The sequence below is a fragment of the Moschus berezovskii genome, chromosome 19 (genome assembly GCF_049115385.1).
Source record: "Moschus berezovskii isolate FMDL1 chromosome 19, NW_MosBer_1.0, whole genome shotgun sequence".
In the NCBI taxonomy this organism is placed as follows: domain Eukaryota; kingdom Metazoa; phylum Chordata; class Mammalia; order Artiodactyla; family Moschidae; genus Moschus; species Moschus berezovskii.
Window position 1 is genome coordinate 3623057 of NC_142478.1, and position 24049 is coordinate 3647105.

The following is a 24049-nucleotide window of genomic DNA, read 5'->3' on the forward strand; positions in this document are numbered from 1 at the left end:
GTATAATAAAAAGTAGAGACTTCAGTTTGCCAACAAAGCTCTGCAGAGTCAAAACTAAGGTTTTTTTGCGAACAGATGTGATAGTTGGACCAAAAACATGCTGAGCACAAAAAAACTGAATTGTGGTGCTGGAGAAAACTCTTGAGTCCTTTGGACTGCAAGGAGATCAAACAAGTCAATCCTAAAGAAAACCAACCTTGAATATTCATTGGAAAGACTGATGCTGAAGTAAAAGCTCTAATACTTTGACCACTGATGAGAAAAACTGAAACAATGAAAAAGACCCTAACACTGGAAAAGAATGAAGGCTAAAGAATAAGGTGCTGCAGAGGACAAGATGTTTAGATAACATCAATGAGCATGAATTTAAGCAAACTCCAGGAGATAGTAGAGGACAGAGGAGATTGGTGTTCTACAGTCCATGGGATCGCAAAGAGCTGGACATGATTTAGAGATTGAATAGCAACTAGCGTGGAATAAGTTAAGACATTTAATCATTTAAAGCCTACAGAAATAATAGGAAAGACAAATATTTGTAACACTCAAAAAGATTATGAAATGTTCTTTCTCTGAAAAGTGAACTTAATGACGTGCATTTTATAATATTTTGGCAAATCAATTTTGAGCAATTTCCTCTTTTAACTTAAGAAATTAGAAAAAGTTTTGGTGTCTGGCACATCATAATCCCCATCTATTCAAGACCAATTATTTACTTCCTGTATTGCTCTCTAGAGGGGTGGCTCTTAGATAAGCTATTTTAATGTAAACCCTAATTGTTGAAGTTTTAAGTGTAATTTTATTGATAGCTCTAGTTGTAGTTACTGTACTATTGTACATCTAAAACTTATTTTAGAGTCAGTGTCCTTATGTGTCCATGCTTAGTGTGTGTGCACACTCTTTCTTTCATGTATGCACATACACAAAATGGAATTTCTATGTTTTGGGTAGAAAAGTATCATTGAATATGTACCAGTTCAGTTCAGTTCAGTTCAGTTGCTCAGTTGTGTCCAACTCTCCGTGACGCCATGAATCACAGCAAATTGAGGAAAATTTTCAGGATACTCTGGATGGTTCACATTCTGACAGTCCAAGGTATCCTTTCAGAAGGTGAAATAGACTAATCACACCAAACTGTACCTGACCATTTGACAGTCAACCATTAACCCTAGATAATTTGCCTCTTGAAATTAATTTTCCTGTATTGACTTCTTTTAAAATTTTCCCTTTTAAATTCCATATATATGCGTTAGGATACTGTATTGGTGTTTTTCTTTCTGGCTTACTTCACTCTGTATAATAGGCTCCAGTTTCATCAACCTCATTAGAACTAATTCAAATGTATTCTTTTTTAATGGCTGAGTAATACTCCATTGTGTATATGTACCACAGCTTTCTTATCCATTCATCTGCTGATGTTCATCTAGGTGGCTTCCATGTCCTGTATACTATCATATGTGAAACGAATTGCCAGTCCAGGTTCGATGCATGATACTGGATGCTCGGGGCTAATGCACTGGGATAACCCAGAGGGATGGGATGGGGAGGGAGGTGGGAGGAGCATTCAAGATGGGGAACACATGTACACCCGGGGCAGATTCATGTCAATGTATGACAAAACCTATACAATATTGTAAAGTAATTAGTCTCCAATTAAAATAAATAAATTAAAAAAAATTTTTTTTAAATTTTTCCTTCTTAAAAATTTCTCCCATAAGGAGAAGAAATAATTTATTTTTTAATTAACCAACATCTTTCACAAATTTAATTGTTTTTCTTAAAGGAGAAAAATTATTTGTTTTTATGCTTAATAGTGAAATAATGGATTATTGCTAGATAACCAACCTAAGTGATTTACATGGGTTGTGTGGACCAAAAATTATATTAGAAATCAATGTGAATTGAAGTCTTGAGCTTAACTATATGTATAATAGCCATTAATCACCATCATAAGTATTTTATTATCTTATTTATCTTCTGAATACTCCTAAAAATGATTTAGGGCACATCCCCAACAGCTTCTAATATATGAATTAGTACAAATGCACTGCAATTGATTATTTAGAGACTGGCATATAAATTTACCAGGATTACTAGAAATTGGCTATGTTCATTAATGAAAAACTGTTCTACCTCTGACTGTGCTATACTTTATATTTCACCAGAAATTTTAACAAATTTTCACCCTATTATAATTAACTTGTCATCACCCTGTTTACCACCATTCATACTTTCTACTTTATTCCAGATGCTGCTCCTATGTAGGTCGGCGTGGAAATGGGCCGCAGGCAATCTCTATTGGCAAAAACTGTGATAAATTTGGAATCGTTGTTCATGAACTGGGCCATGTGATAGGCTTTTGGCATGAGCACACGCGGCCAGACAGAGATAACCATGTGACTATCATACGGGAAAACATCCAGCCAGGTGAGGGGCTGTAGAGAGTGTCGGATTTGAGGTTGACTAAACATCTTTTAATAGGATTGTGCTGTTTACATTTTAATTTCTTACAAAATGTGAATGGTTTTGTTGATATTGTGGCTCAACATTTTCCTTGATTAAAAAATACCTATTATGGTGTTGATTTGTTCCTGCAAATCAAATGATCTTATGCAATTTTTAGATTTGCTTTTTTTTCTTAAGATTTATCTATTTTATATCTCTGGTTCTTTCAAAAAAATGGTGAACCATAAATTAATATTGTTAAATTTTCAAAAACCATTTTCTATCTTTAGTTCTATATTTTATGTTGTTGGGATTTAAAAAGGGTCCAGAGTTTGTCACAAAATGTGCTGCTACCATAAAAATCTGTATTATACCATGGATAGTTTCATAAGAAAATTCCAAAAAAGTGAGACATGTCCAGGATAACTCAAATATTTTCTTGAGATTTTCTCTTACTCTTGACTACCCTAAAGACAAATTCTTCAGAATGTTTCAAGTGTCAGTAGTTCAGTAGTTAATATGTATTTAAATTTAATTTCCTCTGACAGTTGATGTGTAATAATAACCTCATTTATAGTTTTGTATTTGCTTTACCTTTCATAAATTCATAAAGATAAGTACATTTCAATTGTCAAAAGAAAAATCCTATTGTTTAGAATTGTTTTATAAGATTGTGTGTATTTCAAGCATTGTTGTTTAATCGCTAAGTTGTTTCTGACTTCTTTTGCAACCCCATGAACTATAGCTCACCAGGCTCCTCTATCCTTGGGATTTCTCAGGCAAGAATATTGGAGTGAGTTGTCATTTCCTTCTCCAGGGGATCTTCCTGTTAGGAAAGATCAGTGATTAAACCTGCATCTCCTGCATTGCCGGCCATGTGTTATTTCCTTATCCATAGCCAGTTTTAAGTTATTAATACACGCATTGAATTCCTAAGAATTTCCTGTGATTAACAGCATTGACCTATTTAGTTGCTCACAACATATTTGTACCAATTATTCATTGAGGCATGATTAGATATTGGAGATACTTCATGAAAATTACAGAGCTTAGTGTAGCTATGTCATTATATATATAAACATTGTAAACAAGTGAGAAAATGAGAGTAGTTATATGTTGAGAATACTGTCAGTCCAAGCAAGGTGTGACCCAATGTGTTTTAGCAAGTTGGGAGATGTCACAAAAGAACTGAAATTTCGAAGTAAAAGGTTTCTAAGTGCAGATAAGAGTGATAGAATATCTAACTGGAAAAAAAAAAAAAAACGGTTAACGATCAAAGCTGCAATTACAGATAATTAGATTATTTTCATCTGCTCATAGGGCTGCTTGGAAAGTTACAAGTGGGAGATTTGTTGGTAATTACCAAAGGGGATTAGATCATAGGGATTTTCTATAAGAAGCCAGGAAATTTATCCTGGCTTTTATCCTAGAGATTTTATCCTCTAGGTACTGGAGAATAATCAAAGGATTGAAAGCAGAACAAGTTCAGATTTAAAATAAATAAAAAGAGATTTCTTTCAGCTTATAGGGATTACTAACTGAGAATGGGGATTTGGGAGTGGGGAGAATGAACCTATTCAGTTCAGTTCAGTTCAGTTCAGTCGCTCAGTCGTGTCCGACTCTCCGCGACCCCATGAATCACAGCACACCAGGCCTCCCTGTCTATCACCAACTCCCGGAGTTCACTCAAACTCATGTCCACAGAGTCAGTGATGCCATCCAGCCATCTCATTCTCCGTCGTCCCCTTCTCCTCCCGCCCCCAACCTTTCCCAGCATCAGAGTCTTTTCCAGTGAGTCAACTCGTCGCATGAGGTGGCCAAAGTATTGCAGTTTCAGCTTTAGCATAAGTCCCTCCAATGAACATCCAGGATTGATCTCCTCTAGAATGGACTGGTTGGATCTCCTTGCAGTATAAGGGACTCTCAAGAGTCTTCTCCAACACCACAGTTCAAAAGCATCGATTCTTTGGCGGTCAGCCTTCTTCACAGTCCAACTCTCACATCCATACATGACCACGGGAAAAACCATTGCCTTGACTAGACGGACCTTGGTTGGCAAAGTAATGTCTCTGCTTTTTAATATATTATCAAGGTTGGTCATAACTTTCCTTCCAAGGAGCAAGCGTCTTTTAATTTCATGGCTGCAATCAGCATCTGCAGTGATTTTGGAGCCCAAAAAAACAAAGTCTGACACTGTTTCCACTGTTTTCCCATCTATTTCCCATGAAGTGATGGGACCAGATGCCATGATCTTTGTTTTCTGAATGTTGAGCTTCAAGCCAACCTTTTCACTCTCCTCTTTTACTTTCATCAAGAGGCTTTTGAGTTCCTCTTCACTTTCTGCCATAAGGGTAGTGTCATCTGCATATCTGAGGTTATTGATATTTCTCCCGGAAATCTTGATTCCAGCTTGTGCTTCTTCCAGCCCAGCGTTCCTCATGATGTACTCTGCATATAAGTTAAATAAGCAAGGTGACAATATACAACCTTGACGTACACCTTTTCCTATTTGGAACCAGTCTGTTGTTCCATGTCCAGTTCTAACAGTTGCTTCCTGACCTGCATACAGGTTTCTCAAGAGGCATGTCAGGTGGTCTGGGATTCCCATCTCTTTCAGAATGTTCCACAGTTTATTGTGATCGACACAGTCAAAGGCTTTGGCATAGTCAATAAAGCAGAAATAGATGTTTTTCTGAAACTCTCTTGCTTTCTCCATGATCCAGCGGATGTTGACAATTTGATCTCTGGTGCCTCTGCCTTTTCTAAAACCTGCTTGAACATCTGGGAGTTCACGGTTTACATACTGCTGAAGCCTGGCTTGGAGAATTTTGAGCATGACTTTACTAGCGTGTGAGATGAGTGCAAGTGTGCGGTAGTTTGAGCATTCTTTGGCATTGCCTTTCTTTGGGATTGGAATGAAGACTGACCTCTTCCAGTCCTGTGGCCACTGCTGAGTTTTCCAAATCTGCTGGCATATTGAGTGCAGCACTTTCACAGCATCATCTTTCAAGACTTGAAATAGCTCAACTGGAATTCCATCACTTCCACTAGCTTTGTTCGTAGTGATGCTTTCTAAGGCCCACTTGACTTCACATTCCAAGATGTCTGGCTCTAGGTCAGTGATCACGTTATCATGACTATCTTGGTCGTGAAGATCTTTTTTGTACAGTTCTTCTGTGTATTCTTGCCACCTCTTCTTAATATCTTCTGCTTCAGTTAGGTCCATACCATTTCTGTCCTTTATCGAGCCCATCTTTGCATGAAATGTTCCCTTGGAATCTCTAATTTTCTTGAAGAAGTCTCTTGTTTTTCCTATTCTGTTGTTTTCCTCTATTTCTTTGCATTGATCACTGAGGAAGTCTTTCTTATCTCTCCTTGCTATTCTTTGGAACTCTGCATTCAGATGCTTATATCTTTCCTTTTCTCCTTTGCTTTTCGCCTCTCTTCTTTTCACAGCTATTTGTAAGGCCTCCTCAGACAGCCATTTCGCTCTTTTGCATTTCTTTTCCATGGGGATGGTCTTGGTCCCTGTCTCCTGTACAATGTCACGAACCTCCGTCCAGAGTTCATCAGGCACTCTATCAATCAGATCTAGTCCCTTAAATCTATTTCTCACTTCCACTGTATAATCATAAGGGATTTGATTGAGGTCATATCTGAATGGTCTAGTGGTTTTCCCTACTTTCTTCAATTTCAGTCTGAACTTCACAATAAGGAGTTCATGATCTGAGCCACAGTCAGCTCCTGGTCTTGTTTTCGCTAACTGTATACAGCTTCTCCATCTTTGGTTGCAAAGAATATAATCAATCTGATTTCAGTGTTGACCATCTGGTGATGTCCATGTGTAGAGTCTTCTCTTGTGCTGTTGGAAGAGGGTGTTTGCTATGACCACTGCATTCTCTTGACAAAACTCTATTAGCCTTTGCCCTGCTTCATTCCGTGCTCCAAGGCCAAATTTGCCAGTTACTCCAGGTGTTTCTTGACTTCCTACTTTTGCATTCCAGTCCCCTATAATGAAAAGGACATCTTTTTTGGGTGTTAGTTCTAAAAGGTCTTGTAGGTCTTCATAGAACCGATTAACTTGAATGAACCTATTAGAAGCTTAAATAAGTAGTCTATAAGAGATGACTGAGTCCTCAGTTAGGGTGGTGTAGACCAAGATGATGAGGAAATAACATTTCAAAAATATTTTAAGAGAAGCACTATATGAAGGATGTGAAGGAAGATCTTTAAAGTTTTATTTTTAGGCAACAGGGTGAGTGGAGGCACAATCAAATGAAGTAAGCTAAGAACTATGGATAAAACAAAAAGCAATATACTTTTAAGAGGGAAAAGACAAATAATAATTTCATTTAGCATGTGTTTGAGTTTGAGAAGCCTTTAGATGATTGAAGTAGAGATATTTAGCAGACAAAGGAAAGGTGAATCTAGACTTTAGGACATATCTAGAATGGAATTTGATACCGGATTTGACTGTTTAGGAAAATGTTGGTGAAAGAAGGAAATAAGAGTTCAGGTAGAATATGGGGAATACCACTATTTAAGTTACAGTTTGTAGAAAATCTCTCAAAAGATTAAGTTTGGTCTAAGGGGTAGGAGAAAAATCAATGAATGTAATGTTACAGGGAAGATATCACTTCAAGAATAAAGAAGTATTCTGCAGTGTTGAAAGAGAAGTAAATAAAATCTATACTCTCAATATGGAAGACTCTTTTACTCCTGAGCAGCTATCAAGGTTCATGTAATACATTTTTATCGCTGGGAGACAAAGAGGAAATAGTATTTCTGATGATTACTCCAACTATCAATTAAATGAGAAAAAATTTTCTATTAACTACTGTCATGAAGTTTCCTCTGTTATGTTGACAAAATAATTTATAAAGGAAGTAACTTCCAAGAATGCTTCTTGTTCTTAAAATTAGGACTCTGGTTCAACATAAAATTACATACCTACAACAAGCAAGACATGTATAAAAAGCATGTAAATATATAATACTTGACATAGTGCTAAACTAATTATGACTTTTCTTTTTTGTTGTCCTTGAGTCACTCTTCAGGTTAACAGAAAAGAGTAATTTATTTAGTGAGATGTTCTGAGTATTTGGAACTCTGTGCACATTTTGTCACCCCTTTTTGGATTCAACAATATTCTCAACATATGACTATTCTCACTTTTCTAATTCACTTGCAATAATTTGTATGTATGAACTGTTGGCCCTCTGTATTTGTAGGGTTTTGCATCCATAGATTCAACCAACCTTTGAATCGAAATTTCTTATTCACTGTACTAAACCATTTTATATAAAGGACTTAAGCATCCACACATTTTGGTATCCAAGAGGTTTCTAGAACCAATTTTATGCAGATACTGAAGGCTGATTATAATTCTAATGTGAAAGAATTCATGTTGGAGAATAACCTTCAACAGATCTGTGACTTACTCAGAAACTTAAGATCAAGAGTTATTCAAGGGCACTGTCTAGTAAGTGTCAACTTTAGCTTTGCATTCATATGCAAAATTAGTGACTATGTATGATAGGAGCCAATTTGGTACAAGGATTAGATTACTTTTAGATTAGTTTTAAGCCATTTTAGAAGAGGCCTTCAAGAATGAGGCTTTTCTTTTCTTTTTTTTAATTGTTTAGGATGAGTTCTGCTGGTGTTCTGTATTTCTGATTTTCTTTTCGCTTCTTTCATAAAATAAGTCTAATTTTCTTTACAGAGTCCATATGTGGCTGTGTTCTTTTTAACCACTATGTCACATACATGGTAAATACTCAATTATATGCTTCAGAAGATGTTACTAAAGTTGCTTCATGTTCCACTTTCAGAAATTTTTATGAAACATTTTGCTTTACTTAAGAAGTATATTCACATATTGTGATTGGAAGTTGAAATAGCCAGTAGATTACAGGTTAATATTAATAAAAGCAGCTCCATAGCTTTATAAACATCACACTTAGAATTGGATATACTAAACTATACCTACCATTTTTTAATGAAGGGTAGAGTTATAACACTTGCTTCTCTCAGAGGTTAAAGAATGTAAAGTATTTCCCAAGAAGAGTAATAATAGCCACAGAGATTTGTGGAACATGTATCTCATTATTTGGTCTGTTAGTTCACTGAAAATTATTTAATGTGTGAATTCATTGTAAAGGTGAACTAAAACACTTTTAGAGAAAGAAATGGCAACCGACTCCAGTATTCTTGCCTGGAGAATCCCATGAACAGAGGAGCCTGGCAGGCCATTGTCCATAGGGTCAGAGAGAGTTGAACTTGACTGAAGTGACTAAGCACAAAACGCTTTACTCTGGGCTATAGGTTCTACAATTTAAGGCTGATTGTTTCATCTTTAATGCTTAAGTGATTGGGATGGGGGGTCCAAAATCACTGCAGATGGTGACTGCAGCCCTGAAAGTAAAAGATGCTCACTCTTTGGAAGAAAAGCTGTGACCAACCTAAACAGCACACTAAAAAGCAGAGACATTACTTTACCTACAAAGGTCCGTCTAGTCAAAGCTTTGTTTTTTCCAGTAGTCATGCGTGGATGTGAGAGTTGGACTATAAAGAAAGCTGAGCACCAAATAACTGATGCTTTTGAACTGTGGTGTTGGAGAAAACTAAGAACTGACTCATTGGAAAGACCCTGATGCTGGGAAAGATTGAAGGTGGGAGGAGAAGGGGATGATAGAGGATGGGATGGTTGAATGGCATCACCGACGCAATGGACATGAGTTTGAGTAAGCTCCAGGAGTTTGTGATGGACAGGGAGGCTTGGCGTGCTGCAGTCCATGGGGTCGCAGAGTCGGACAGGACTGAGCAACTGGACGGGACTGAACTGAGTGTGTCAGTCCTCTTATCACCTGTGCGAAAGGCATTATGCTCTGTTCATCACTCAGTTTCTTGATTAGCTTTTGGGAAACTTTTTAATGTGATATTTTCAGATTTAGTAATAACATAGCAATTGGGATAAAATTTAAATAGTGGCATAAACATTGTAATAGTTCTGTTTTGAACTCCAACCTTGAATTTGGAATCCTAATACCTCAACTTTACATTTAGATGTTTCAGAACGAGCCATAAAAACAGCCTTCTTTGGCTACTGAAATTGTGAAAAATGAATCAGTGAAACCTAAACTCTATCTGAGGAAGCATTTTTGGAACCACTAATGTAGATCTACACATTTAACACTATGTTCTTTTCAGATTTCAAGAAATAATATTACAATACAGATACAAAGAGTCAGTTGAGCTCTATTAATGTGAAAATGTCCATAAGTTAAAATGGCAGTCATGAAAAGTAAAAAAAGAAAAATTAAATCCTGAAGCATATTCTTCTCAAAAGCCTTCTGATTAGAGCCTCCTTTTCATCAAAGAAAATCTTGTTTCAGTTTTGAGTGAAACATTCTGTTGTTATTTCATCTTTAGTGACAAAGTCACACAGCAAACACTTGAAATGTGTGTATGTACAACATATAATATTTCCCATTGTTTCATAGAAATTATCTAATACAAATAGGAAGATTTATTTGTCTAGGCCTATATGCTAAAGCTGAAACTCCAATACTTTGGCCACCTCATGCGACGAATGACTTACTGGAAAAAACTCTGATGCTGGGAAGGATTGGGGGCAGGAGAAGAGGACAACAGAGAATGAGATGGCTGGCTGGCATCACCGACTCTGTGGACATGAGTTTGAGTGAACTCCGGGAGTTGGTGATGGACAGGGAGGCCGGGCGTGCTGTGATTCATGGGTTCTCAAAGAGTTGGACACGACTGAGCGACTGAACTGAACTGAACTGATAAAGTCATAAGAGAGAGTGGGAAACTCATTTGGTAAAAAGTTAGCTTTTATAATCATAATATTTCAAAAAACATAGTCATTTAAAAAAATATTAAGAGAAAGTGAAGGAGTATACAAAGTAAAATCCAAAGTATGCTTTTGATAATCTACCTTTTTGCCAAAATTAACTTATTCAGTTCAGTTCAGTTGCTCAGTCATGTTTGACTCTTTGCGACCCCATGAACTGCAGCATGCCAGGCTTCCCGGTCCATCACCAACTCCTGGAGCTTGCTCAAACTCAAACTCCTCCTACCTTCAATCCTTCCCACCATAAAGGTCTTTTCTAAGGAGTCAGCTCTTTACATCAGGTGGCCAAAGTATTGGAGTTTCAGCTTCAATATCAGTCCTTCCAATGTACACCCAGGACTGATTGCCTTTAGGATGGACTGGTAGGATCTCCTTGCAGTCCAAGAGACTCTCAAGAGTCTTCTCCAACTCCACAGTTCAAAAGCATCAATTCTTTGGCACTCAGTTTTTTTATAGTCCAACTCTCACATCCATACATGACTACTGCAAAACCCATAGCTTTGACTAGATGGACCTTTGTCGACAAAGTAATGTCTCTGCTTTTTAATGTGCTGTTTAGGTTGGTCACAGCTTTTCTTCCAAGGAGCAAGTGTCTGTTAATTTCATGACTGCAATCACCATCTGTAGTGATTTTGGAGCCCAGAAAAAATAATCTCTCACTGTTTCCCACTGTTTCCTCGTCTATTTGCCATGAAGTGATGGCGCTGCTTGCCATGATCTTAATTTTTGGAATGTTGAGTTTTAAGCCAACTTTTTCACTCTCATCTTCACTTTCTTTAAGAAGCCCTTTAGTTCTTCTTCGCTTTCTGCCATAAGGGTGGTGTCATCTGCGTATCTGAGGTTAATGATATTTTTTCCTGACAATCTTGATTCCAGCTTGTGCTTATCTAGCCTGTCATTTCACATGATGTACTCTGCATATAAGTTATAGAAACAGGGTGACAATTTACACCTTGAGGTACTCCTTTCCCAACTTGGAACCAGTCTGTTGTTCCACATCTGGTTATAACTGGTGCTTCTTGACCTGCATACAGATTTCTCAGGAAGCAAGTAAGGTGGTCTGGTATTCCCATCTCTTGAAGAATTTTCCACAATTTGTTGTGATCCACACAATCAAAGGCTTTTTCATAGTCAAAACGTGGCCCACTAGAGAAGTGAATGGCAAACCACTCAGTATTCTTGCCTTGAGAACTGCATGAACAGTGTGAAAACTAACTTCTTTTCAATTTTTTTTTAAATTTATTTATTTTAATTGGAGGCTAATTACACAGATGTATAGAACAGTCTTTTGGACTCTGTGGAAAACTAACTTCTTAATGAAATTCACTAATATTCTCTTAGGCTGATATTCAAGTCCACATAGTGGCCCTGGATGTCCTCTTTTGCATGTACTTGGGTGTTTGTGTGTAAATGCAACATTGTGAAGATCAGTTATCAGCTTTCGGTAGAGAGGAGTTAGAGGCTTAGGAGGGTTCTTCTGTTCTCTTTTCTGTCTGTTAAGAGGTTTCTGAAACGTTTCCTGTGCCTGATTCTTAGGTCAAGAGTACAATTTTCTGAAGATGGAGCCTGGGGAAGTGAACTCTCTCGGAGAAAGCTATGATTTTGACAGCATCATGCATTATGCTAGGAACACCTTCTCAAGGTTGGAGTCTCAGGTTATACCTCTTGACTTTTAATTCCTTTCCTCTGTATGGCTCCTCACAAAATAGGTTTAGCACAGAACTAGAACCACTTTTAAATATTGCTGCTGTAGAGTACAAAAAATACATGCTTGGTTTTTATAGCCAACACAAGGCATTTGAGATTTGAAAAGCACATTTCTTATCAAAAATATATCCAAAGTAAAATTTTCAATGGTATGAATTATTTAAATTATTTAATATTACTAATCATACAAAAGTTCAATTGAAATGATTACCAAACCAATCAGCATGTTAAATTGGCAAGCACTATTAATAGAAATTAGGCATTTCAAATACAGAGCTCAGTTGTTGAGTTGGAACGTTATACTCTTTCTGTGACTTGTGTTTTTATTGTATATTTTCTGTTGCTCAAGTACTAATTATACTTGAAAATAGCTATAGTAAAATAATTCTCAGAAAACATTTTAGAAAGATATTTTGCTTCATATAATTCAGAATTTTGCCATTTATTAACCTTAGAATTATTTTGTTAGTGACTGAATTCTAATTAAAAGAGTGTAATAAATTTGAGTTTTGATCTATTTCACTCTAAAGAAGTTATCATCAAGGCAATAGTTTCCAAGGTGAGTAATATGAAACTGTTTAAGTCACCTTTTCCCCCATTTTATGGCCATTTTACACTCATACGCCTATTCCACTCATTCTTGTTTTATCATTATGTGCATTTCACAACTCATTAATGTTTATGTTTAAAGGCAATATTTCAATCCGAAACACACATTTTCCCTTATGCTGTACTCCTTTTATGTCTTTAAATGGTTGCTTTTCCATAAACCACAAGGTTCATGCAGTTTGTCGCCCCCTACACCTACCTTGGTGTTGCATGACAACTAGTCTTGACATATTAGTTTTCTTATTATTTCAAAATTTGGGTATTCACTTTCCCTAAATAAGCTTATATTCCTATAGTGAAAGAAACTGTATGTATCTGTGAGAAGAATTGATCCAATTCACATTTTTTTCCTGATTTTAAAGAAGATGGTTATTAACTCACACATATATTGAAATAAAAATTACAGGAGAGGAAATATTTGTCAGAGTTCTCAGCTACCACATTCAAAGTATTTGAAAGTTTTTTTTCTTATAATAAAGAAATATCAATGGCAACCCACTCCAGTATTCTTGCCTGGAGAATCCAATGGAAAAAGGGGGGTTCGGGAGGGGGATCTCATGTACACCTGGGGCGGATTCATGTCAATGTATGACAAAACCAACCAATATAATATTGTAAGATAATTAGCCTCCAATAAAAATAAAAAAAAGAAAGAAAGAAAAAAGAAAAAAAAGAAAATCCATGTAATTTGAAAAAAAATAAATTGAGATGTGATATTAAAAAAAAAGAAAAAGGAGACTGGTGGGCTACAGTCTATAGGGTCACAAAGAGTTGGACACAACTGAGCGACTAACACACACACACACACAATATCAAATGTACCATATTATCTATTTTTAAATGTACAGTTTAATAGTATTAAACTATTCACAACAGTCACATGGTGGTGAAACAGATCTCCAGAAACTTTTTATCTTGCAAAGCTGAAACCCTACACCCATTCGTTAAACTCTCCACTCCCCACCCCCACCCCACCCTCTGATAGCCTCCTTCCTACTTTCTGTGTCTGTGCATGTGGCTGATTTAGGTACCAAGTAAAGTCACACAGCATGTATCATTCGGTAACTGGTGTTTTCTTTCCACCTAGCATAAAATCCTTAAGGTTCATCTATGTTGTAGCATGCAGCAAAATTTCCTTCTATTTTAACGCTAATATTCCATTGGATATATATTGACACTTTGTTTATTCATTCATTTGTTGATGGATATCTGAGTTGCTTTCACCCCTTGGATACTGTGAATAGTGCTACTATGAACGTGTGTAAGTGAATATCTCTTCAAGAGCCTGTTTTCCTTTCTTTTGGATATATACAAAGAAGTGAGATTGCTGGAATGTGTAGTAGTTCTATAATTTTTTTTTAAGAACCTCAATCAAATTTTTCATAGATGCTGCACTATTTTGCAATCCTATCAACAGTGTATAAGTGTTCCAATTTCTCCATATCCTCACCAACATGTTTTCTTTTCTATTTTTTCAAGTTTTGATAGTAGCCACCCTAATGGGTATGACATAATGTCTCATTGTGGTTTTGATTTGCAGGATTAGTCATGTTGAGAATATTTTTCTATGCTTGACAATTTGTATATCATCTTTGAAAAAATATATATTCAAATCTTCTGCCTATGTTTTAATCAGATTTCTTCATTTTTCTGATGTTGAGTTGTAGGATTTCTTTGTGTAGTCTGCTCTCTTATCAGATATATATATATATGTATATATATATGTATACATATGTATATATAAAGATGGTTGGATGGCATCACTGACTCAATGGACATGAGTTTGAGTAAACTCCAGGAATTGGTGATGGACAGGGAAGCCTGGTGTGCTGCAGTCCATGCAATTGCAAAGAGTCAGACACAACTGAGCAACTGGACTGAACTGATGGATATATATGTTGGAAATATTTTATCTCCTTTTCACTCTTTTGATTGTTTGCTTTGCTGTGCACAAGTCTTTTAATTAAAAATGCAATCCCACTTACCTATTTTTGCTTTTGTTTCCTATGCTTTGGGTATCATATCCAAGAAATCATTGCTATATTCACACTGCAACAACAAGGATAGAATATCTAGGAATAAACCTACCTAAAGAGACAAAAGACCTGTATGCAGAAAACTACAAGACACCAATGAAAGAAATCAAAGATGACACAAACAGGTGGAGAGATATACCATGTTCTTGGATTGGATGAATCAATATTGTGAAAATGACTATACTACCCAAAGCAATCTACAGATTCAATGCAATCCTTATCAAACTACCTTTAGTATATTACACAGAGCTAGAACAAAAAATTTCACAATTTGTATTTAAACACAAAAGACCCCACATAGCCAGATCAATCTTGAGAAAGAAAAATGGAATCAACCTTCCCAACTTCAGAATATACTACAAAGCTATAGTCACCAAGAGAATGTGGTACTGGCACAAAAACAGAAATATAGCACAATGGAAAAGGTAGAAAGCCCAGAGACAAACCCACACAGCTATAGGCACCTTATCTTTGACAAAGGAGGCAAGAATATATGATGGAGAAAAGATAGTCTCTTCAATATGTGGTGCTGGGAAAACTGGACAGCTACATGTAAAGGAATGAAATTAGAACATTTCCTAACAAAAATAAACTCAAAATGGATTAAAGATCTAAATATAAAGCCAAAGTCTATAAAACTCTTGGAGGAAACCATAGGCAGAACACACTTTAACACAAATCACAACAAGATCCTCTCTGACCCACCTCCTAGAGTAATGGAAGTAAAAACAAAAATAAACAAATGAGACCTAATTAATCTAAATGTTTTTCCACAGTGAAGGTAACTGAAAATAAGGTGAAAAGACAATCCTCAATTGGAGAAAATAATAGCAAATGAAACAACTGACAAATGATTGGTCTCTAAAATATGCAACCTATTCATGCAGCTCAAAACTAGAAAAACAAACAAACCAATCAAAAAGTGGATATTTCTCCAAAGAAGACATACAGATGGCTAATAAACACATGAAAAGATGATGCTCAACATCCCTCACTATTAGAGAAGTGCAAATCAGAACTACAATGAAGTATCATCTCACACTGGTCAGCATAACCATCATCAAAAAAACCTACAAACAATAGATGTTAGAGAAGGTGTGGAGAAAAGGAAACTCTCTTGCACTGTTGGTGGGAATGTAAATTGAAGCAGCCACTATGGAGAACAGTATGGAGATTCCTTAAAAAAAAAAAAAAAAAACTAGGAATAAGTCTACCATATGACTTAACAATCTCACTACTGGGCATATACTGAGGAAAATATACTTGAAAAAGACACATGAATCCCAGTGTTCATCACAGCACCGTTTGCAATAACTAGGATATGGCTGCAAACTAGATGTCCATTTACAGATGAATGGATAAAGAAGTTGTTTTACAATGGAATATTACTCAGCTATAAAACTAATGCATTTGAGTCAGAGCTAATGAGATGGAGCCTCATTATAAAGCCTATTATAATAATAGAGCTTATTATACAGAGTGAAGTAAGTTAGAAACAGAAAGACAGATATCGTGTATTAAAGCACATATATGTAATCTAGAAAGGGTGATACTGATGAACCTATTTGCAGCACATCAAGGGAGATGCAGACATAAAGAACAGATTGTAGACACTGAGGGAAGGAGAGGGTAGCAAAATGGAGAAAGTAGATTTGAAATATATATATTACCATATGTAAAATAATGGGAATTTGCTTTATGACATGCGGAACTCAAATCTAATTCTCTGTGACAACCTAGAGGTATAGGATGGGGTGGGAAGTGGGGGGGAAATTCAAGAATGGGTATGGCTAATTCATGTTGATATATGGCAGAAACCAACACAATATCATAAAGTAATTATTCTCCAATTAAAAATAAATTTAGAAAATGAATTTTAGATTTTGAAAAAATATATAAGGAAAAATGCCACCAGTGACTTTATACTCACCATATACATTTTTTAATTAATTTATTTTAATGGAAGGCTAATTACCTTACAATATTGTGGTGGTTTTTGCCATGCATTGACATGAATCAGCCATGGGTGCACATGTGTCCCCCATCCTGAACCCCCTTCCACCTCCCTCCCCCTCCCATCCCTCTAGGTTGTCCCAGTGCACCAGCTTATACAGAGAGAAGTAAGTCAGAGAGAAGCTGGTGCACTGGGAAAACCCAGAGGGATGGGAGGGGGAGGGAGGTGGAAGGGGGTTCAGGATGGGGGACACATGTGCACCCATGGCTGATTCATGTCAATGCATGGCAAAAACCACCACAATATTGTACCCTTATGGCAGAAAGTGAAGAGGAACTCAAAAGCCTCTTGATGAAAGTGAAAGAGGAGAGTGAAAAGGTTGGCTTGAAGCTCAACATTCAGAAAACAAAGATCATGGCATCTGGTCCCATCACTTCTTGGGAAATAGATGGAAAAACAGTGGAAACAGTGTCAGACTTTATTTTTGGGGGCTCCAAAATCACTGCAGATGCTGATTGCAGCCATGAAATTAGAAGATGCTTGCTCCTTGGAAGGAAAGTTATGACCAACCTTGATAATATTTTAAAAAGCAGAGACATTACTTTGCCAACCAAGGTCCGTCTAGTCAAGGCTATGGTTTTTCCCATGGTCATGTATGGATGTGAGAGTTGGACGGTGAAAAAGACTGATCGCCGAAGAATCGATGCTTTTGAACTGTGGTGCTGGAGAAGACTCTTGAGAGTCCCTTATACTGCAAGGAGATCCAACCAGTCCATTCTAGAGGAGATCAATCCTGGATGTTCATTGGAGGGACTGATGCTAAAGCTGAAACTGCAATACTTTGGCCAACTCATGCGACGGGTTGACTCACTGGAAAAGACTCTGATGCTGGGAAAGGTTGGGGGCGGGAGGAGAAGGAGACGACAGAGAATGAGATGGCTGGATGGCATCACCGATTCTGTGGACATGGGTTTGAGTGTACTCCGGGAGTTGGTGATGGACAGGGAGGCCTGGCGTGCTGTGATTCATGGGGTCGCGGAGAGTCGGACACGACTGAGCGACTGAACTGAACTGAACTGAACTGAATGCATATATATGGAATTTAGAAAGATGGTAATGATGACCCTACATGCAAGACAGCAAAAAAGACACAGATGTAAAGAACAGAATTTTGGGCTCTGTGGGAGAAGGTGAGAGAGGGATAATTTGAGAGAATAGCACTGAAACATGTATATTACCATATGTAAAATAGATTACCAGTCCAAGTTCACCATACACATTTAGCACACGATTTTCTTCTACTTTGATGAAAGTATTTTGAAAGACTGACACACGGTTTAAATCTAAACACTGATATATTTTTCCTTTGATTAGTTTGAGTTTGAAAAAAAAAAATATTTGTAGGGAACATATGTGTCTTAATTTGATGACTTATGTGTGACTTGTTTCTGATTTTATTTTTCAGGGGGATGTTTCTGGATACCATTCTCCCCTCACGTGATGATAATGGCATTCGTCCAGCAATTGGTCAGCGAACCCGCTTAAGTAAAGGAGATATTGCACAGGCAAGAAAGCTGTATAGATGTCCAGGTACTGCACCACCCAAACGCAGAAGCATCATTGAGTCTGATAGTGCTTTTCCAGATGAACGAGCCACAATGAACTCAGCTGTTTACGTGTCTCTTTTCATTCTGGCAAGTAACTGAGATGATCAGTTCAAAGTTATTAATCATAAAATGGAATGAAAGAGAACTCTGTAACACCCATTGGTATAATTAAAAACTAATTGCTAGAAATCAAATTCAAAAGCAGGGATAGTAAGCTTTATTTCTATTAATTTAATGAATAAAAAATATAGTTGTTATTAAATAGTTTCATGATTTCATAGTCAAATTATGAGCTTCCTTGCCAACATAACAAGAATATCCTTTATTTCAACTTCAGAATTCGATCCTGAATGATCTTTTCTAGCAAGTACTATCATTAACAGTATATAAATTTAAATTTTATTAGGTGGAATTTATAACTTCGTTGCAAAAAACAAAGTTCTAATCATGTTACTAGTGAACTACTAGTTTGTTTTTATGTTTGTTTGCTAGTTTGTTAATATGTTTCCTATTAGATAAGTTTGTGAAAAAAGATTAAAGAGAGGTCTTGATAACAATGTTCCAAGGGAACACTAATGCCTTACTGGTCTAAGAAAGAAAAGATAAAGCAATTATACTCCAATTAAAAAAAAAAAAAAAACCAACAACAACAACAAAAAAAGATTCTGCTTTCAAATTGGAACTTCTTCATATCCTATGTACCTCCTGTATATGCAATGGGCTTTGAAATATCAAAGATAAATGCTTAATTTTGCTTAACATAGCATTTTCATTTTTTTTGTTGTTGTTATTTATGGGAAACTAATACCTGTGAAATTCAGTTTTTGTTCCAGATACTAATATAATAAATAGTAAAATAGTTCTAAAAGTTTTAGTTGGCTGCTCTTCCAATAATTTATAAAGACATTCAGGATAAGATTGGTAAATTAATCATTGAAGTTTTACATGGATTCTCATGTTTAAATTTTATTTATATACATTCAATTATTGAGAAGTTATATTAATTAAGTTTACTGTGCTTTTTGGTACCAGTCAAGAAAACTTTCTGATTGGGTAGCTGATTCATTCACAAAATGTAATATTTGCTCATTGACATATAGAAACGTCCACATGGGGCAGAGAATAGTTTTCATCTTCTCTTTATCCCAGTAGTCAGCAGTCTGCTGGTGAAAGAGATCCTGGGATGTGTGAGTGGTGGTGTGTCTTTATAAATAACCCATGTGTTCTCTTGCTCACTCTTTGTTGGGGGGCCTTTTCTTCCTTGTGATTCCCATTTTCTAAATATATTCTCCATTTATTTGATCTAATTTTAGGATTACTTCCCTTTTTTATTTCTAAACTCCTGATACTGGGCTCTTCTAATATAGTTTCTGATCTTTATTTGCATTTTCTCTTAATATAGTTTTTCTCTAGTCCCATAACCTTTTGGCTTATATTTCATACCTATACCAACTCTCGACCCTAATATTCTCTTAGTAAATCTTCATCAATTAAGTATAAAGTAACATCATGAAATTAAGAAAAAATAAATATCTAAAAATAAAAAGGCTTTTGAAGATTAGAATCATTGTTATGTAAAAGTGTATGTGTAGTCACTCATAGATGTAGTCACAATAGATGTTTGCAAATTTAAAAGTGGTGAAAAACATGCAGTATATATACAGAATATCTACATCTATTGGATGTACATCTGTGTAAGGTTGTAGGGATGAAAGACCAGTTTCATTGTGCAGAGAATTTAAATACTGGCAATTTTTTAAACACTTGAACATTAAACTTATTTTTTAAATTAATATGAGGTTCTTTTTAGTTACAGAAAATCTGTAATTCCTGATATAATTCTCTGAAATTTCAAAGAGAATATCACTTATATGTGTTTATATACAATTCTTGGCTCAAATATGTTGCCAACATGAAAAAAAAATTAGTCACTTTCTCATTTATTCACAGACCCATCAGTTCATAAAACATTTCTTAGTTCAGTTGATAGTACTACACACAGACTGTGGAGGGCATTCTCTCTTCACTCCTTTCTCTGCCACGCTTCCCACAACTAATCAGCCCTGCTGCATTCTTGGTATCTATCTCACATTGTTGAAGTGAATCCCCTATCCTAGGGATCCTCACCTTTTGTCTGGATTACTACAGTGCTTTCTAATTAACATCTTCCCTCTATTCTTACATCTCTTTAGTTCTCTGGCAATACTGCCATTCAAGTGGCACTTCAATACGCAGATCTTACTCTGCTTCAGTTCAGTTCAGTTCAGTTCAGTTGCTCAGTCGTGTCCGACTCTTTGCAACCCCATGAATCACAGCACGCCAGGCCTCCCTGTCCATCACCAACTCCCGGAGATCATTCAAACTCATGTCCATCGAGTCGGTGATGCCATCTCATTCTTGGTCATCCCCTTCTCCTCCTGCCCACAATCCTTCCCAGCATCAGAGTCTTTTCCAGTGAGTCAACTTGTCGCATAGGGTGGCCAAAGTATTGCAGTTTGAGCTTTAGCATCAGTCCTTCCAATGAACACCCAAGATTGATCTCCTTTAGAATGGACTGGTTGGATCTCCCTGCAGTCCAAGGGACTCTCAAGAGTCTTCTCCAACACCACAGTTCAAAAGCATCAATTCTTTGGCGATCAGCTTTCTTCACAGTCCAAATCTCACATCCATACATGGCCACGGGAAAAACCATAGCTTTGACTAAGCAGACCTTGGTTGGCAAAGTAATGTCTCTGCTTTTTAATATACTATCTAGGTTGGTCATAACTTTCCTTCCAAGGAGTAAGCATCTTTTAATTTCCTGGCTGCAGTCAGCATCTGCAGTGATTTTTGGAGCCCAAAAAATAAAGTCTGACACTGTTTCCACTGTTTCCCCATCTATTTCCCATGAAGTGATGGGATCAGATGCCATGTCTTCGTTTTCTGAATGTTGAGCTTCAAGCCAACCTTTTCACTCTCCCCTTTCACTTTCATCAAGAGGCTTTTGAGTTCCTCTTCACTTTCTGCCATAAGGGTGGTGTCATCTGCATATCTGAGGTTATTGATATTTCTCCCAGCAATCTTGATTCCAGCTTGTGCTTCTTCCAGCCCAGCGTTTCTCATGATGTACTCTGCTTATAAGTTAAATAAGCAGGGTGACAATATACAGCCTTGATGTACACCTTTTCCTGTTTGGAACCAGTCTGTTGTTTCATGTCCAGTTCTAACTGTTGCTTCCTGACCTGCATACAGGTTTCTCAAGAGGCAGGTCAGGTGGTCTTGTATTCCCATCTCTTTCAGACTCTGCTTATTTCAGCCTAAAGACTGGTTTCCTTTCCCCTGTCTCTTCCCCAGCCTCTTTGCTAGGTGTTTCACTTGCAGCCTAGTTTCTCCCTTCTGCTTCATCCAGCACCTGACACTACAGTGTGCTTACCTTCTGCTTCTTCCTCAATCCAGAAAACTATTGACTCCTGGCCAAGTCCTAATTAATATTCAGGATTTAGCTTCAATGTAACCTCCTACTTAAAAACTAACTGATCTCCCAGGATTCCCATGGTAGTAAATGTCCTATTTGCTCTGGCCTTCATGTCTTTCCTTTAGGATGGACTGGTTTGATCTCTTTGCAGTCCAAGGGACTCTCAAGAGTCTTCTCCCACACCATGATTCAAAAGCATCAATTCTTCAACTCTCGGCCTTCTTTCTGGCCGAACTCTCACAATTGTTCAAGACTATTGAAAAAACTATAGCTTTGACTGTTCAGACCTTTGTCAGCAAATGATATCTCTGGATTTTAATATGCTGTCTAGGTTTGTCATAGCTTTCCTTTCAAGGAGCAAGAATCTTTTAATTTCAGTCACTGCAGTCACTGTTAGCAGTGATTTTGGAACCCAAGAAATTAAAATATGTCACTGCTTTCCCATTTTCCTCTTCTATTTGCCATGAAGTGACGGGACCATATACTGTGAAAGTGAAAGTCACTCAGTCATGTCCGATTCTTTGCAACCCCATGTACAGTCCATGGAATTCTCCAGGCCAGAATACTGGAGTGGATACCCATTTCCTTCTCCAGGGTTTTTTCCCAACCCAGGGATCGAACCCAGGTCTCCTGCATTGCTGGTGGATTCTTTACCAGCTGAGCCACAAGGGAAGCCCAAGAATACTGGAGTGGGTAGCCTATTCCTTCTCCAGTGGATCTTCCTGACCCAGGAATTGAATCAGGTCAATCTACTGCATTGCAGGCAAATTCTTTATCAGCTAAGCTATCAGGGAAGCCCCAGGGGCTTCCTGAAGTTGCCATCATCTTAGTTTTTTGAATGTTAAGTTTCAAGCCAGCTTTTTCACTCTCTTCTTTCACCCTAATCAAGAGGCTTTTTAGTTCCTCTTCACTTTTTCCCTTTAGAGTGGTATCATCTACGTATCAATTAAATGTTAATTAAGTGCTCAGTAAGTAGTTGCTGTATGAATAAAATAGTTGCTTTAATATGTGAAAAGTACTACACCAGACATTATGGCCACAGAGAAGGAAGCACAGATTATATACACAAATAGTCAATCATCTGTGCAACTCTCCAGACAATGTTACTTGTCAAGAAAGTAAATCTCCTCAGTAAAAGGACGCTAAAGCAGTTCTGAGAGGGCTGCCTGACTGAGCTGCACCGTGGAATGAGGAAGACTTCTCGGAACTGGCATCAGACTTGGCTAGGGAGTTACTGTATATTTTAAAATATTTCAGTAATTAATTTCACCATTATGGCTCAGATGACAGGATTTCTTTTAACATTTCTTACCTTAAAATCATTTTAAATCTATATTTTATTTATTACATTTAAAAGTTTGAGAAAGCAATGGATGTATGAAGTTAATTAGGTAGTGCTAAGTTGTTTAGATGTAGTTTTATTTCTTCCCCTACTCTAGAGTTTATCAAGATTTTGAGGGAAGAGATTTATCTACTACAAGTTATCGTACTTTTTTTGAGTTAGTAACATTATAACAGTATTCTTTTAGAATATGGAAAAGTTATTCTCATTCTTTGATATCTGGTGGGTATTATAGACATTTGCCACAAAAAATATCTGTAGATGGGAATACAAACAACTGTAAATTTAAACATGTTATTATAACATAAGAATTTGTAATAATTTCTCAGCCACACACAATCCAAGAAGCATTTATACAATTTGAAAACAATTTTTTATCTTGGAAGGTAAAGCATACGTGAGAATCATCTGTTACAAAAGTGAGATGGATCATAAAATATTTAGAAGTTTACTTTTTATTATTATTTTTAAATTTTGATGAAACACATATAACATATGTCCTATTAACAAAATTGTATTGTACAGTAAAGTGCTATTAATTATGTACAAATTGTTATACAGCAGATACCTTTAGAAATCTCATGCGATGTTTGTCTTTTTGTGTATGCCTTCCTGCTGTAGCACATGACAGATTTCTTTCTGTTTTAAGGTTGAATAATATTCCATTGTATGCATATACCACATTTTATTTATTCATTCATCCAATGATAAAACAGTTTGTTTCCATGGCTACTCTCAGTAATAGTCAATGAATATGTGAGTGTGCATATTTATTCAAGACTTTGTTTTCAGTTCTTTTGCATCAATACCCAGAAGTAGACTTGCTGTAAAATTTGGTAGTTTTATTTATTATTTCTGAGGAAACTCCACATTGTTTTCCACGGTGGCCGCACCATTTTAGATTCCTAATAGCAGTGTAAAGTGGTTTCTCCACATCCTCACCAACACTTGCTATTTCTATTTTTCTGATAATGGCCAACCAGCCATTGTGAGGTAGTATCTCATTGTGGTTTTGATTTTCATTT

General features: G+C 36.6%; 1 protein-coding gene across 1 annotated transcript in view; it reads left to right on the plus strand.

The window, feature by feature from the left end:
- The window catches only part of TLL1 (tolloid like 1), a 337312-nt gene that overhangs the window by 176734 nt on the left and 136529 nt on the right, over positions 1–24049 (plus strand). The window contains exons 6-8 of the mRNA XM_055405024.2: positions 2246–2424; positions 11852–11957; positions 18087–18211. Coding sequence (XP_055260999.1) covers positions 2246–2424; positions 11852–11957; positions 18087–18211 — 410 coding nt within the window. The remainder of the gene's footprint in view (positions 1–2245; positions 2425–11851; positions 11958–18086; positions 18212–24049) is intronic.